General features: G+C 40.0%; 1 protein-coding gene across 6 annotated transcripts in view; it reads right to left on the bottom strand.

The window, feature by feature from the left end:
* The window catches only part of GRM1 (glutamate metabotropic receptor 1), a 258,147-nt gene that overhangs the window by 19,051 nt on the left and 222,147 nt on the right, over positions 1-16,949 (bottom strand). For 2 of the 6 annotated variants that reach the window (XM_074948570.1, XM_074948569.1), the window contains exon 9: positions 8,862-8,946. The exons of the other annotated variants lie outside the window; for them this stretch is intronic. In XM_074948570.1, coding sequence (XP_074804671.1) covers positions 8,886-8,946 — 61 coding nt within the window. In that variant the 3' untranslated portion in view covers positions 8,862-8,885. The remainder of the gene's footprint in view (positions 1-8,861; positions 8,947-16,949) is intronic. 6 annotated transcript variants of the gene reach the window in all.

Here is a 16,949-nt window from a genome sequence, read left to right as displayed (position 1 = left end):
AATCCCTGCTCTGACATTGACTCACTTGGGCAAGTCTTCCAACCTCTCTGCACTACTTATCCTGTCTGTCAAGCAACACTATATGGCTTAACCCTGGTCTATACACAAATTTTGTACCGGGTATCACTACGTTGGTTAGGGACGTGGGTTGTTTGTTTGTTTGTTTGTGTTTTCTACTGAATTAGTTATACCGATACAGCTTCTGATGTGGACACGGGTGTAAATGTGCTTATATTGGTGAAACTTATTCCCCTTCCCATATAGCAATAAGTTGTATCAGTATAAGCACTTTTATACCAGTGTAAGTGCACTCCCCCTGGGGGGTGTTGTTCTGCTTTAAGTGTAAGGTATAGTTAAAGTGGCCCAAGTTATGTGCAGACAAGACCTTACTTACTAGCAATGGTGCTGGGAGGATTAATTAGTTAATAGCTAAGAAGTGCGGACTGCTAATTATTATTACCAGCATTAATTTTTAGTAGTTTGAATCAACCTCACCTGAAATACAAGGCTACTTCCTCTTTTCAACTATCTGTCCAGTTAAGAGTGAATACACCCTTGCCCTACAATTGTGATGGTTATTTGGGAAGGTTCACTAAATAATGTCCAGACTTTACGGGTTGTTTGTGAACTGCTGGCTTTGACTATTTGTTATTTAGATGGTGTGAGTGTCACTTACATCACAGGGCATTGTTTCAGCTCCCAAGATGGATGGCAAATATTAAAGAAGAATAATGAACAATGACTTATGCATTTCTGAGAAATCATGTGTGCTAAAAATTCATGCAAAGTTCAGAACTGTGAATATTTTTCCTGACTACAAGGCAAATCCTCCAAATACTCAAGAAAATGAAGACCAGTGAATCAAAGTGAAAGTAAGTCAACGCTTTCATTTGTGAAAATATTTGTTGTGAATCTGATTGTTTTCTTCTTTTGACCAGATTTCTGATTAACACAACAAAGTTCTGAATTGTAGTGAGAGAAAGAACAGGTCCTACCTAGGGGATTATTGAGCAATGAGCAATAACTAGAGTAAATTTAGAAAAAATAACTCTTGCTAGACAAAGAAGTTGTTGTTGACAGGACTGCAAAGTTAGTAGATGAAGGGAATGCAGTAGTCATAATGGGCCAGATCTTGAAGTGATGTGAATCAACATAGGTTGATTCACATAAATGAAATGGTCAGTTTGCACCAGATGAAAATTTGGCTCCACAAGTTTAAATTTTAGTAGAAGTGTGTGGTGCTGTTGCTTATAAAACCTGAATTTAAAAATTAATTCAAAATGGCTTGGTTAGTAACATCATCACACAGACTGAAAACTAACTGAAAGGCCATAAACTATAGCAATGTATTAAGTTGTGGGCTACCATGGGGAGCAGAGTTAGGGCTATTCAGTTCATATTTAATATCTACATTAATAGTTTAGAAAAGAGACTAAGCAGCATATTAATGAAATCTGCTGATATTAAAACTGGAAAAGCAGAGAACAACCGTTAAGACTGGGAGATAATGTAAAGGAACTTAGAGAACTTAGAAATATGGACAAAAAATAACTAAGTGAGGTTCAGTTTGGAAAAATGTAAAATAACACAGTTGAGGAAAAATAATCTGTAACATTAGTGGGAGAAGAAGTTCTGGAAAAGACTTGGGGCTGATACTGAACAGCAAATCTGCCATGAATTTGCAAGGTGACATCGCTAGAAAAATATTCACGGACTTTGCATATCCAAAGGCATCACTCCATGGAGCATGGAAGTAAAAGTCACTCCCTGTAGACCCAGTCATATACTATTTAAGTTAATAAGAGTTTTGTCATTGATTCCAGTGGGTCTTTTATGGCTCTTGTGCAAAACCAAATCAGTTCTGGGCACCATGTTACCAGAAAGATATGGAGAAAACTGGAAGGTGTTCAGAGAAGAGAAACAAAAATTATCAGAATCTGGAAGGGATGGCATACAAGGGAAGATTAAGACAGCTAAATATGCATAGGTTGGCCAGGCAGCATGAAACAGACTTCAGATATCTGAAGGGCTTTACCACCAAGGACAGGAGTAACTATGTAGTGTGGTACAGCAACATATATCTGAAAGCCATGACATGAAATTAACAAAGCCAAAGTTTTGGCTATGTGACACTAGTAAACCAAGTGTCAGCTCTGGCCAAGGCCATAGGCATTAGCTAAGAACTGATAAACTCATAGCTGGAAACCAAGCCAGCTGACCTGTATGTTAGCTTTGTTCAAAATAGGTAGTAGTCTTATAAGACTGTATTTAGTGTTTAGACACGTGATACATTAATCTCACTTGTAATGCCTGTATTCCATGCTATAAGAAACTATGTAAGTTGTGCTTTATAACTTTGAAAATATTTGCTCTGAACTTGTGAACCCAGGCTTGGGAATTGTCCCCCCCCACCACCATTCAGGAGGCCTATCAAGATTAAATGGGCAATTAAGGAACATTGCAGCACAAAGGACTGGTGAAATGGCCCTATCATACCTTGGAGATGCTACCTGCAAGGGAGCTCCTCTTGTAGACTGGAAAACTAAATGTAAAAGATAAAGATCTCTTTGCTGTTTGAACTCTCACAGAGCCAAAGACTCTAAACTGAAGCAAGAGATCCCTGGGTTTGCCCTGAAAGACCTTTCGAATTGACAGATTACTACAACTCTGTCACTATTAGGATTTAGATTGCAACTCAGTTTGCTTGCTTTAACCTGTTATTTACTCATTGCTTTTTCCTAGTTAATAAACCTTTAAATAGTTTATTACAGAATTGGCTACAGGCATTGTCTTTGGTGTAAGATTTAGGGTACCAACTGATGTGGGGTAAGTGAGTGCTCTCTTGGGACTCGGAGCAACCTGAATATTTTGTGATTTTTGGTGTAAGTGACCATTTATCACTAACTCCAGCTTGCCTGGGTTGCTAGATAAACTGGAGAGCTTAAGAGGACTGGCTGTGACTCCAGGATAAGACTGATTTAGTGATCCAGGAGTTCACATTTGTTACTGGCGTGGTGAAATATAATTTATGGAACATGCCACCAGTTTGGGGAGTCTGCCCTGTTTTTGACAGTCTACCATGAGGTAGGCGCTCATGGTTATGAGCCACTCCAGACAGCGTGACACACTTAATAGCAGGAAAACTTCTTGATAGTGAGTTCTGTTAGCATGTGGAACAGTCTTCTAACAGAAAAGGTGAAGGACCATTGAGTCAGACATTTGCTTGTACAACATGGGGAACAATCCTGCATTGGGCAAGAGATGGACTAGGTGATATACTGTGTCTTTTTCATCTCTAACCTGCAAGATTCTCCAGGATACTCTGACTTTTCAAAATTTAACTAAAGAAATCTTAAAAGGGCCAACAGATATGCTCTAAGCTGCCATTACTGCTATGTCACCATTTTGAATGCAAACTCAATATGGTTGCCACAAGAAGCTATAAAATGTGATCTTAGAAGACACAAGAATACCTCACTTTTAAAATGGTGGTATTATATATCATACTATGTAAACAATCAGACACAAGAAGGCATGAGGGTGATATGGGTGTATCCAAAAGTTTGGAAGTGAGCTGTAGCTCATGAAAGCTTATGCTCAAATACATTTGTTAGTCTCTAAGGTGCCACAAGTCCTCCTTTTCTTTTTGCGGTTACAGACTAACATGGCTGCTACTCTGAAAGTAGTGATTGAATGACTCTGGATAAAATAAACCCCAAACTCTTTGAATTTCCAAACAAAATAAAATGTTTAATTATGCTTAATTTTTATGCCTTTGCATTTTTAGGTTCCCTCTAGGATCAGATATGGGATGGGAGTTCTTATGTTGTTGTAACTGGGTGCAAAATACCCAAGGCTAAATATGGCCCAGATCAAGAAAAAGTGCAGGTCTCTAAATCTGTTTACATATAACTGGAAGGGGAGGGAGTTGCAAAGTTAAGGGTTCCATTTTTAAAAAGGGTACCTCAAATTCACACATGTATTTATTGCTTTATTTCAATTTCTGGGAGTTGGTGAAGTTAAAAAGGGGCCCTTCAGGAAAATCAGCTGCTCTTTATGAACTCTGGGAAGAAGAATAAAGGAGTTTGAGGCGCAAGTCGTGTTCTCATCCATCCTCCCTGTTGAAGGAAAAGGCCCAGGTAGGGACCATCAAATTGTGGAGGTGAATGCGTGATTACGCAGGTGGTGTGGGAGAGAGGGCTTTGGATTCTTCAACCATGGGATGGTGTTCCAGGAAGAAGGATTGCTAGGAAGAAATGGGATCCACCTAACGAAGAGAGGGAAGAGCATCTTCACAGGCAGACTTGCTAACCTAGTGAGGAGTCTTTAAACTAGGTTCTCCAGGGGATGGTGACCTAAGCCCAGAGGTAAGTGGGCAAGTGGGATACTGGGAGGAAACACAAGGAGGAGGGTACAAGATGGGAAGCCTCCTGATTCATACTGAGAAAGTAGGGCAATCGGCTAGTTATCTTAGGTGCATGTACACTAACGCAAGAAACCTGGGAAACAAGCAGGAAGAATTGGAAGTCCTGCCAGAATCAAGGAACTATGATGTGATTGGAACAACAGAAACTTGGTGGGGCAGTTCACATGACTGGAGCACTGTCATGGATGGGTATAAACTGTTCAGGAAGGACATGTATGGGAGGAAAGTTGGAAGAGTTGCATTGTATGTAAGAGAGCGGTATGATTGCTCAGAGCTCCAGTATGTAATTGGAGAAAAGCCTGTTGAGAGTCTTTGGGTTAAGTTTAGAGGTGAGAGCAACAAGGGTGATGTAGTTGTGGGCATGTGCTATAGACCACCAGATCAGAAGGATGAGGTAGATGAGGCTTTCTTTGGACAACTAGCTGAAGTTTCCAGATCACAGGCCCTGGTTCTAATGGGGGACTTCAGTCAACTTGACATCTGCTGGGAGAGCAATACAGCAATGCACAGACAATCCAAGAAGTTTTTGGAGAGTGTTGGGGACAACTTCCTCGTACAAGTGCTGGAGGAACCAACTAGGGGCCATACTCCTCTTGATCTGCTGCTTACAAACATGGAAGAATTGTAGGGGAAGTAGAAGTGGGTGGCAACCTAGGCAGCAGTGACCATGAGATGGCTGAGTTCAGGATCCTGACAAAAGGAAGAAAGGAGAGTAGCAAAATATGGACCCTGGACTTCAGAAAAGCAGACTTAGACTCCCTTAGGGAACTGATGGGCAGGATCCCCTGGGAGGCTAATATGAGGGGGGCAAGGAGTCCAGGAGAGCTGGCTATATTTTAAAGAAGCCTTATTGAGGGCGCAGGAACAAATCATCCTAATATGCAGAAAGATAAGCAAATATGGCATGCAACCAGCTTGGATTAACAATGAAATCCTTGCTGATCTTAAACACAAAAAGGAAGCTTACAAGAAGTGAAACTTGGACAAATGACTAGGGAGGAGTATAAAAACATTGCTCGAGCATGCAGGGGTATAATCAAGAAGGCCAAGGCACAATTGGAGTTGTAGCTAGCAAGAGATGTGAAGGGTAACAAAAAGGGTTTCTACAGGTATGTTAGCAACAAGAAGGTGGTCAGAGAAAGTGTGGGACTCTTACTGAATGGGGGAGGCAACATAGTGACAGATGATGTGGAAAAAGCTGAAGTACTCAATGCTTTTTTTGCCTCGGTCTTCACAGACAGGGTCAGCTCCCAGACTGCTGCACTGGGCAACACAGTATGGGGAGGAAGTGAGCAGCCCTCAGTGGTGAAAGAACAGGTTAAGGACTATTTAGAAAAGCTGGACATGAACAAGTTCATGGGTCCAGATCTAATGCACCCGAGGGTGCTGAGGGAGTTGGCTGATGTGATTGCAGAGCCATTGGCCATTATCTTTGAAAATTCGTGGCATTCGGGGAAGGTCCCGGACGATTGGAAAAAGGCAAATATAGTGCCCATATTTTAAAAAGGGAAGAAAGAGAACCCAGGGAACTACAGACTGGTCAGCCTCACTTCAGTCCCTGGCAAAATCATGGAGCAGGTCCTCAAAGAATCCATTTTGAAGCACTTGGAGGAGAGGAAGGTGATTAGCAACAATCAACATGGATTCACCAAGGGCAAGTCATGCCTGACCAACCTGATTGTCTTCTATAATAAGATAACTGGCTCTGTGGATATGGGGAAAGTGGTGGATGTGATATAGGTTGACTTTAGCAAAGCTTTTGATACCGTCTCCCACAGTATTCTTGCTAGCAAGTTAAAGTAGTAAGGATTGGATGAATGGACTATAAGTTGGATAGAAATCTGGCTAGATTGTCAGGCTCAATGGGTAGTGATCAATGGCTCGATGTCTAGTTGGCAGCTGATATCAAGCGGAGTGCCCTAGGGGTCAGTTTTGTTCAACATCTTCATTAATGATCTGGATGATGGGATGAAGTGCACCCTCAGAAAGTTTGCAGATGACACTAAGCTGGGGGGAGAGGTAGATACGCTGGAGGGTAGGGACAGGGTCCAGAGTGACCTAGACAAATTGGAGGATTGGGCCAAAAGAAATCTGATAAGGTTCAACAAGGACAAGTGCAGAGTCCTGCACTTACGATGGAAGAATCCCATGCACCACTGCAGACTAGGGACCGATTAGCTAAGCAGCAATCCTTCAGAAAAGGACCTGGGGATTACAGTGGACGAGAAGCTGGATATGAGTCAGCAGTGTGCCCTTGTTGCTAAGAGGGCTAACGGCATATTGGGTTGTATTAGTAGGAGCATTGCTAGCAGATCGAGGGAAGTGATTATTCCCCTCTATTCGGCACTGGTGAGGCCACACCAGGAGTACTGCGTCCAGTTTTGGTCCCCCCACTACAGAAGGGATGTGGACAAATTGGAGAGAGTCCAGCGGAGGGCAACGAAAATGATTAGGGGGCTGGGGCACATGACTTACGAGGAGAGGCTGAGGGAACTGGGGCTATTTAGTCTGCAGAAGAGAAGAGTGAGGGAGGCTTTGATAGCAGCCTTCAACTACCTGAAGGGGGGTTCCAAAAAGGATGGAGCTAGGCTGTTCTCAGTGGTGGCAGATGACAGAACAAGGAGCAATGGTCTCAAGTTGCAGCGTGGGAGGTCTAGGTTGGATATTAGGAAACACTGTTTCACTAGGAGGGTGGTGAAGCACTGGAATGGGCTACCTAGGGAGATGGTGGAATCTCCATCCTTAAAGGTTTTTAAGGCCCGGCTTGACATAGCCCTGGCTGGGATGATGTAGTTGGTGTTGGTCCTGCTTTGAGCAGGGGGTGAACTAGATGACCTCCTGAGGTCTCTTCCAACCCTAATATTCTATGATTCTAACCCATCTTAACCTATTACCACCAAAAGCCATTTTTAAGGCTCATTTATTTATTGCATTTCCATTAGTGGTAGATCTCCTGACTTCACCTGGGTGAGGACTTTTTTTTACTATTTTTTAAAAAGTGGCAAAAATAAGATCAAGAAGCTGCTGCCTTTCCTTGCACAGCAGAGTTTTATAGCTCACCTTTGTACACTTTTTAGAATTTTTATTGTTGCACTGTTCTCAATTTGCCTCCTAATGGCATGTCAATATCAATCTTCCCATTTCTTAATAAATCCTCCCTGATGTGCAGTTGGCAGCTGTACCCCTGGGACTCTGAGGGACTTGTTCTAGATCAGAAAAGAGGGCATGTTATCTTTGGAGTGGGAGTTAATGAGGAAATGTTTGTGCTAATCCCTAAATTGACTTTCATTGAGGCAAATATGGCTGCTGCCAAAACACTGCAATACCATCACCATTTACATCAAAATACTCTTGCGGTATCTAATGCATCATTCCATATTTTTTTCTACTAAACAAATCAGAGGGCTGATCTGACTGAAACGAACATTAATGCTGTTTGTCAGCAGTATGGACTCCTCAAAGGAGCATAGAAACGCTGGAATGCTAAATTCTATGACACTTCACTGTCTGGAGGGTGGAGATAAACTGCAGCCCCAATTATAAGTAGCTTTGTATATTGCCCAGAATTGTTGGGCAAGTGTAGAAGAAGTGGACTTCCACCTAGTCACTACGCTGTCTTCCCTAGTGCAGCAAGCAGGGTTATAAAGGAAAAGGCTAGGAGTGACCACAGACTTTGTGCACAACAGCTAGCGTATTTTCAACAATAGTCTTGTATTTGCTTAGAGGGTTACTGCAAAGGTTTATAGCTAATAATTTGCCCAACCATAAAAAGGTTACAGTATTTCAGGTTCTAAATCTCTTTTAAAAATAAGATGAAGAATAAAAAAAATTATCATGTCATTGCCTTAAAGAGATACTTAAAAAACCCCAACCCAATAGCCATTATAGGCTAGATCCTGCAGATCTCATTCATACAAAGCTCCTTGTGTCCTCCCTATTTTTGGGAGTCCCACCAAACCAGTGTTTTATGTTCCCTTCGCTGGCTCTACAGCAGCGGTTCACTAACAAGTACTGTTAGCAAGAGCAGTGCACAGCAATGATGTCTTGCCATGAGTCAGCCACTAAAGAAACTGAAGTTGTTAAAAGCACACAGGATAATCTCAACTCCATGCAAAAGGGTAAAAAGGGTGAAAAAATGCTGGCTAAATGGAAAAAGATAAAATTAGTATGGAAATATGTATTTGCAAACCTGTCAGTAGGCATTTACAGACAAAAGTGAAGATAATGAAAAAGGAAGGCTCTAAAAAATTTAGGCAAGTGTCCTCTAAAGAGTGTATGGACAATCAGATTAAGGCATTGTGCAAAACAGGGCACATAAGCAAATTCCCCATCCTTAATGGCATGCACCACATTTGTCCCATTATTAGAAATGATAAACCCATGAGAAAAAGAAAGCAAGGGGTAAAACCGCTATTTGTCATGCAGCTTCTCTTACACAGTCACTGCAGTGTGGGATTTTTCAAAGCTGCACATGTGCCGACGGACACTGGCTGGTGGGCGAGAATTCTGGCTGCCTCTTCCTGAAGATTGAAAAGAAAAAGACACCCAGTGAGTGGTTATACACATGTACACACATGGTGGTTGTACCACTCAATAGGGTGCCTGTCCCTGATCTAGTCCCAGTCTTCTTTGAATCTTGCCATTCCTCCTCCTCCTCTGCTTTATTTGGGGGCCTACTGTAACTGGCAAAAAAATTTTTCCTTTGCTACTGCATGACTTATTTTCAAGTGGCTTCTGATGGTGTTTATATTCATTCTCTCCACTGATACCACAAGTACTCAAATAGCAGATGGCAATGCTGCTGTGCATTTAGTCTTCAGTGGAAACTCTCCCCTGGCCTTCTCCAAGATGCGTGGGAATGGTACAAAAGGAGCAACATGTTCTTCTTATCCCACCTTTACTTTAAGAGGTTTACTCTAGGCTTTTAAAAAAAAGTATATGCTTAGTTCATACTTTTCTTCTATGGCCCTTACTTCAATGGTTTGCTTTTCTCAGTGTTACCTTTCTCTGACTCTGGCTACAGTGAATAGTCGTTGGTAGTCCTTACACGTGGATCTTTGTTTCTCATGGATATAACCATGCTTCTGAAGGGTAGGCATAAAGTTTAGGCTCTCTTAGATGATTTAATGCCTCAAAACTGAAAACTGGTCACTTTGGATGTTAACACTGCAGATAATGGAAGGCAATTTCCTCTTTCATTTCTTCTCCCTGCTATGCTATATAGTGAACAAAAGCAGATGCAAGCTTCCATGCTGTCTTTCACAGAACCAATAAAAGAAAAAAAATGCTTCCACAAAAATTTCACGTACTTTTGCAAGTGGAGTATATGGACAGAGTTCTGCAAAAAGTTTTAGTTGGGTTGAAAATGAAATGCAAAACAAAACTCAGCATTTTTTGTCCACAACGAGAAAGTCATGGTGCACACTTGCCATATCCTTGTTTATCCCCATAACAAAGGGTTGAAGGGTCGCATGTACCAATACTGCATATTCAGTTTAGCTTCTAACAAATAAAACAAATCAGCTTTTCTCACAACATGCTGATGTACAGTAGCACAGCGTGATGTATACAACAATGCATCGATACTTGGTTTGGGACTGTAAATGCCTTGATATTACTTCCATGTTATTATAAATAGATTGCAAGTAAAATTTGCTATGGGCCTATTTCTCAGCACTCAAACTATCCACCGTAGAGTCTCTTGAATAATTAAAACTCTTACCAGCAATGACAAGATCCCTGAGATTTGAAAATTTCAAGCCAATCAGAATTGGGAGCTTAGCTAGTGTGACCTCTTCTTCACCTTACTAAATTCACAAAGATTATAGAGCTTTAGATTAAACAGAACCACCAACATTTCTATAATTTTTTCAGTCACAGTAGCTGATTTTACAAGATATTTGACAATATGCAACCAATCATTTGAGACCAAAATCTAGCTCTAAATACATTCCCATTGTATGTATAGCTTCAGCATGCACACCATGTATACAAGAGAGGACACAATGAAACAAAGAAGCTGGTCTTACACAATTAAAAACAATATCAAATCTTCCTTTGACTTGGAAGTGTGGCATGGGATCAGGTTGCTTTTGAGGCAACTGATTCTATTGGATCTAGCCTAGACATTTTGCTATCATTTGGGGGATTTTTTTAAAATCTTCTTTCTACTCCATATTTCCTCCTACCCTGATACATCCTCAGGATGACTTTTCCCATTTTCATACTCTAGGGATATTTTCTTTCTATGAATTCCTCATATACAAAAGTGGGAAGGGTACAGACTTCCAGACCCAGACAAAAATCTGCCTAATACTTTCAGAAAGCATCTTTATTCTTTTGTCCCAACGGTGGCTGGGCATCTTAAGAGCTGTGTGTCCTGGCCACAATAAAAAAATAGATATTACAACCCCCTAAATGCCCTGTACATTTCATTGAAAAGGTGTGCTCCTTTCAGTTCTGTCCGTAAACTATTGTGCAGTGTTGCTGACACTGTTAAGATGGCTGCCATATTTCATCAAAGCCAAATGATCCCTATATCACATATACCTTCTTTCAAAAAATTTGGTACCCTGTTCATCTTTGCACTGTGACACCATGATTAAAAGACCATTATTAAGGGCTCTAGTCTCTCAGTGCAAGTTACAGATAACTCACCAGCTATTCAAATACCCTGTAGATACAGAACAAGGTCTACTGTGTGTTGAAATGAGGAGTTGCCATACCATAATGAAGGTGTTTAAAATGCTATCTAATGAAGACAGGGGTCCACTAGCACAGAGTCTATCAGAGAGCAGACTATGATAGCACAGGTAGGGCTGCTTAGCTGACACGCACAGGTCTAAGGTAAAACAAGACACCCCTGAACAAGTAACTGCTGAACAAGCCTGAACAAGTATTGGCTGAAACAACTAACCATTGTGAGTATGTTTACAGCAAACAAGTAGGCAGAAACACCCTAAACTGATATGCTTGCCTTACGCAATCTGCAAAGCCATTGGTTTGTAGGGGCAAGAAGTATAGATGTTAATAGCTCAGAAAAATGTATATGAACTGTGTGGTGTGTGACATGAATTGGAATTGCGGTATCACCCGGTAACTAAACCCCCAGCATCTGGGTCTGGCCAGCCTGGGCAAAAAGCTGTTACAAGTCTAACCTGAGTGACAAGCTGGAGTCGAAGTGAATGTTTGAAATCCCAGAGAACTGGATGAAGTGTTCTCCCTGAACTGGGCAAGGTGTTCTGAATGAGCTGAGTGGAAAATGTCTTGGAGGGAATCCCAGCAGAGCAGAGGGTTCCTGAGTGAAGTCCATTAACTGCTTAACTTAGTTCTTCTTAAGTTCTTTGAAGCATAAGAATATTTCTAGCCAGCTGCTCAGAATTCAGGAAAAGTAACGGGTCTGTTGAAATATGCTGCAAAGAATGGGTCTGACAGAAGAGTTGCTTTTCTCACTACATTTTTCCTTAAGTGTAAATTAATCATCCCATGAGTCAAACAGCTGTGTCAAGATTGCAGGAAAGTGTAAATTGCTATCTGTGATGTTTTATTTCTGTATAGCTGTGAATCTGGATGTAGTCACCCACAACTCAGGAATTACTATCGCCACTAATCCACCAGACCTTGACCTGAATGTATCTGTCCTGCATCCAAGACTACTAATGTGCAGGGCATTGTTATTATTTATCATATATACTGCAGCAGCATCCAAAGAAGAATGTGCAAATTATGGATTTTTCAATCCTCTGGCAATTAAAACAAACAAAAAAACAGCAGCAGCAAAAGTGTTTCAGGTCAAACAAATTATTTTGGGATTTTTGGAAAGCTCAAAAGTGAAAAAAATCCATAAAAATAATTTTGGGTCAAACAAAATTTGTAGTCCAATGCCTCCCGTTCCCACCAAAAATATTTTGTTTAATTTTTGAGCATTTTTTAAAACATTTTTATTTATTTCTTTTTAATTGAGAGAAGTTTTAAAACAAAAAGACATTTCAAATTAAAAAAATGTTCAGTTTTGAAAATGCTGAAACAAAACTGAATACTTTGAAATCTCCCGCCCCCCATATGAACAATTTGGCAACTAACACAAATTTGCAAAACATTTTTGGGTTGCCAAATCTGCATTTTTTTTGTGTGTGTAAATAAGTTTCATCTGAAAAATTTTGCCCAGGTTTACTCCAAAGGCGCAGTCAGGTGCAGGGACCCACTGTGCTAGTTGTCGCCGAAGCTATCTGAATGAGTTCTAGGTTCACTCTGATCAAAAACACAAGGTAGGCACAGTCTTTGCCGCAAATTGCTTAAAATCTCTCTTGAAACAAGTGAGTGCCATAAACAAAAAGAGGATAGGGTGTTGGGATAACAATGAGAATATCAAGCTGTTGTTTGGGTAAGCTCTGCACACAAATCAATGGTGCTGAATCATTCAAAAGGGATTTTTTTTTTTAAACACAAATCTCCAATTTCATATGCATAGGGGAAAATATCCCCTGTGTGTCATAACATCATGACTTAAATCATCACATCATGCTTCAGTGTTGAGACCTATTATTCCTTCCACTCCCAAAGGGCAAAATAGCAACAGTGGCAGAATTTCCCACTGTTCATTTTCTTCCTTTGATCATCTGGAGGTCAGTTGGGTGCTTGTGAATGTGAGGGATTGATAAATAGTATTTGTGAGAGTCAGGCAGGTGCTTTTGTTTGCACATTGATCCCACCATCCCTTCTCAGCCTAAACCCTGGGTGTTTCCTAAGTAGAGGCTGTGAGGCACGCTGAATTTTATGGCTGTATGCTCATAGGGTTTATGTTTACCACACAGGAGATTCAGGCCTGACATGTGGTCGCTGGTGCCAGATCAAAAGGTGTATGTACAAAAAGGTGGAAACCTTGGCCCTGCTCCTGTTGCATAAGGGATGCAGGACTGAATCTCAACAGTTTTGTCATGGAGACAAAATTTAATGGAAGACCTCTGTCTTATGCTCTTCCTTTGCATCAGTCATGTGTGCCTATGTGCATAAAAATCTAATGAGCTGAAAATTTAGTCTGCAACTATTCCAAACATAGTTCTATTCTTTTTAGAAACCAAAGAGTTCAAAAAGGAATCGGAAGATCTGATTGTCTCATGGATGGCCCATTTAACCAATTAAAGCTGTGATGAAGAAAACTAAAGAATGAGAAGAAATTAAGTGGAATGCATGAGTCTGCAACCTTATTCAGAATAGTTAAAGTCCTAAAAACAGGCGGGAAACCTCTTACACCCGTGAGCAGTTATTCATGCAAACAGTCCCACCGATGTACGTGGCAGCACTCACGGGAGAAACTGCTCACCAATGTAAGATTTTTACATCTTGAATTGCAACGACCTGTCCTCTCTGAGATGAATGAGCTGCCATGGACTGTTCCAGGACAAGCTGCAGAAGGTAAGACAAACAAAAATGATTTTTCAAAAAGAAAACAGAGAGGAAGGACAATAGAGAATAGAAGTGAGTTACTCAGGGACACAGTTAAGTATCGCCCTTACCTAACCTCCAAAAGCTCTGAAGAGTTTTAGCAGAGATTTAATTGTTTGGAAGCACTATGGTTCGTAGGAAGTTAAGGATATTCATATGAAGGTAGGAAGACTCTTACACTAGCTACAGGATGAACATTTAAGGGAAGACTGACTCTCTGGGCACTTCTGGGACAGACTGCAGTAAAACTGCAGCAAAAAAACTACTTTGCTTTAGTTAAATATATAACAAACCACTTAAATAGTGAAGAGCAGGAAGAGTTGAAAAATCAAAGTGTGTCTACAGCGCCGGAGTTTAAAAAGATCAGACTTTATATCTTAGTGCCCCAGCAAAAGGAGAACAAAGTAAAGAAGTCAGAAACAGTATATTAAAAAATTAAAGATGCTTGAAATACAGTTTCAGGAAAGCTGGAATTTCTAGCTTTAAAATGGGCTTTCACTGACAAATTTCATGACTACCTCTATGCACAATCCTTCATAATTTACAGTAGTAGCAACCCAATAACCTGTGTGTTTACCTTTGCAAAGCTGAATGTCACAGCACACTGGTAGTTTGCAGAATTAGCTGAATTTAACTTCAACATGAAATATTCTTCAGGGAAATCTAATGTGGCAGCAGATGCCCTAGCCAGAATGCCTATCGATATGGAAAGCTATCACAGAAAGCATAGAAGAGACAAGCAAAGATTATATTAATGCTGTTGTACAGTCCTTGGATGTACAAGAGATGGCAAGGTACCTTGGTTGGGAGCTATTACTACCAACCCTTTGGCAGTAGCATCCTTGTCCACGGGTACTGAATCTACCAGAAAGTCTATTGACATGAGAAGAAATGTTGATAGTTCAGAAAAAAAACCCCAGCTATTGCTAAAATTCTTCATTATAAGTCTTTGGATTGCAAACCTTATAATCATGAAAACACAGGAGGATGTGTTAGGATCTCCACTCTGACGTGTGAATCATATCAATTGTATTTGGAGAAAAATGGAGTAATTTATTGGCAAACCAAGTCAAGAAATCAACCGGTATTATTTGAAAAATACAAAAGACAAGTATATTAAGAACTACATGAAGAGATGGGACCTCAAGGAGCAGAGTGAATAACCAGTCTCATGAGAGTATGGTTTTACTCACTGCAGATAATGTTCAGTGTTCCTCTTTATGTCACTAGCATCTCTACATGCATTGAGCAAAAGAAACCTCACCAGCCTACTAGAGCTCCACTAACATATATAGTTACAACAGAACCATTTGCGCTTGTATCAATAAACTTCTTGCATCTAGAAAGCAGCAAAGGAGGGTACAAATACATTTTAGTCAGAGTGGATCTCTTCACTAGGTTTGTTCAACCTTATTCTACCATCAGCAAGTCAGGCAAGAGACTGTGGCAAATGAGATCTTCATTTACTTGGTTTCAAAATGTAGTTTCCCTAAAATGATTCATCATAACCAAGGTGAAGAATATGATTTTTTTTCAGATGGTTTCAGCACTACTGCAAAATTAAACATCTTACACAACCCCATACCACTCACACAGCAATGGGCAAGTAGAAAGATTGAACAGAATTCTGTTAGCTATAACTAGACCATTGCCAAAAGAACAAAAATCAAACTGGAAGGACTTCCTTAATAAGGTAATCTATGCCTATACCTGTATGTGAAATGAGGCCATGGGTGCTCACCCTTTTATTACGTGGTATATCTCCATGTTTACCCACTTGTTTACTTATAAACTCTAAATCTGCACCTGGAGACCATAAAGATTACATTGAGAAATGGAAACAGCAGATGAAAGAAGCTTATGAACTGGCATCAAAATGTTCTTAAAAATCTCCTATTTGTGGAAAGGATTACTTGTCAGGAATCTTTCAGATAGAGGGACCAGGCAAATAAATATCCTATCGGGAAGATAAAATTCATGTACTACTTCAAAGAAAAGGAAATAGTTTCGTCTGTGAAGTAAAAGCAGAAGATGGAAAAGGATGTGTTAGAATTCTTCACCACAATATTTTACTTCCCTGTGACCTCTTACCCTCGGACATAACACTAGCCTCTAAACCACCATAGAAGGCACAGAGAACAAGGCAAACTACTACAATAATAGATTAGGACTGTCAATTAATCATAGTTAACACAAGCAACTAATGCAAAACAGTCGTGATTAATCGCAATTTTAATCACACTGTTAAACAATAATAGATTACCAATTTAAATTTATTATAAATATTTTGGATGTTTTTCTACATTTTCAAATATATTGATTTCAGTTACAACACAGAATACAAAGTGTACAGTGCTCACTTTATATTGTTACTTTTATTACAAATATTTGTACTGTAAAAGATAAACAAAAGAAATAGTATTTTTCAGTTCACCTCATACAAGTACTGTAGGGCAATCTCTTTATTGTGAAAGGGCAACTTAAAAATATAGTAGTATTTTTTTCCATAACTGCACTCAAAAACAAAACAATGTAAAACTTTAGTGCCTACAAGTCTACTCAGTTCTATTTCTTGTTCTGCCAATCACTAAGACAAAGAAAAGGAGTACTTGTGGCACCTTAGAGACTAATAAATTGGTTAGTCTCTAAGGTGCCACAAGTACTCCTTTTCTTTTTGCGAATACAGACTAACACGGCTGTTACTCTGAAATAAGACAAAGAAGTTTTTTTACATTTACAGGAGATAATGCTGCCCACTTCTTATATACAATGTCACCTGAAAATGAGAACAAGCATTCACATGGCATTGTTGTAGCCAGTGTTGCAAGGTATTTACGTGCCAGGTACTCTGAACATTTGTATGTCCCTTCATGCTTCCTTGTAGATTCTAAAGTTTTACATTGTTTTGTTTCTGAGTGCAGAAAACCCTCCACAATAATACATTTGTAAGTTGCACTTTCATGAAAAAGAGATTGCACTACAGTACTTATATGGGGTGAACTGAAGAATACTATTTCTTTTGTTTATCTTTTTACAGTGCAAATATTTGTAATAAAAATAATAATATAAAGTGAGCACT

This window comes from Natator depressus, chromosome 3 (assembly GCF_965152275.1).
Source record: "Natator depressus isolate rNatDep1 chromosome 3, rNatDep2.hap1, whole genome shotgun sequence".
NCBI classification, from domain to species: domain Eukaryota; kingdom Metazoa; phylum Chordata; order Testudines; family Cheloniidae; genus Natator; species Natator depressus.
This window is presented reverse-complemented; position numbering and strand designations above follow the sequence as displayed.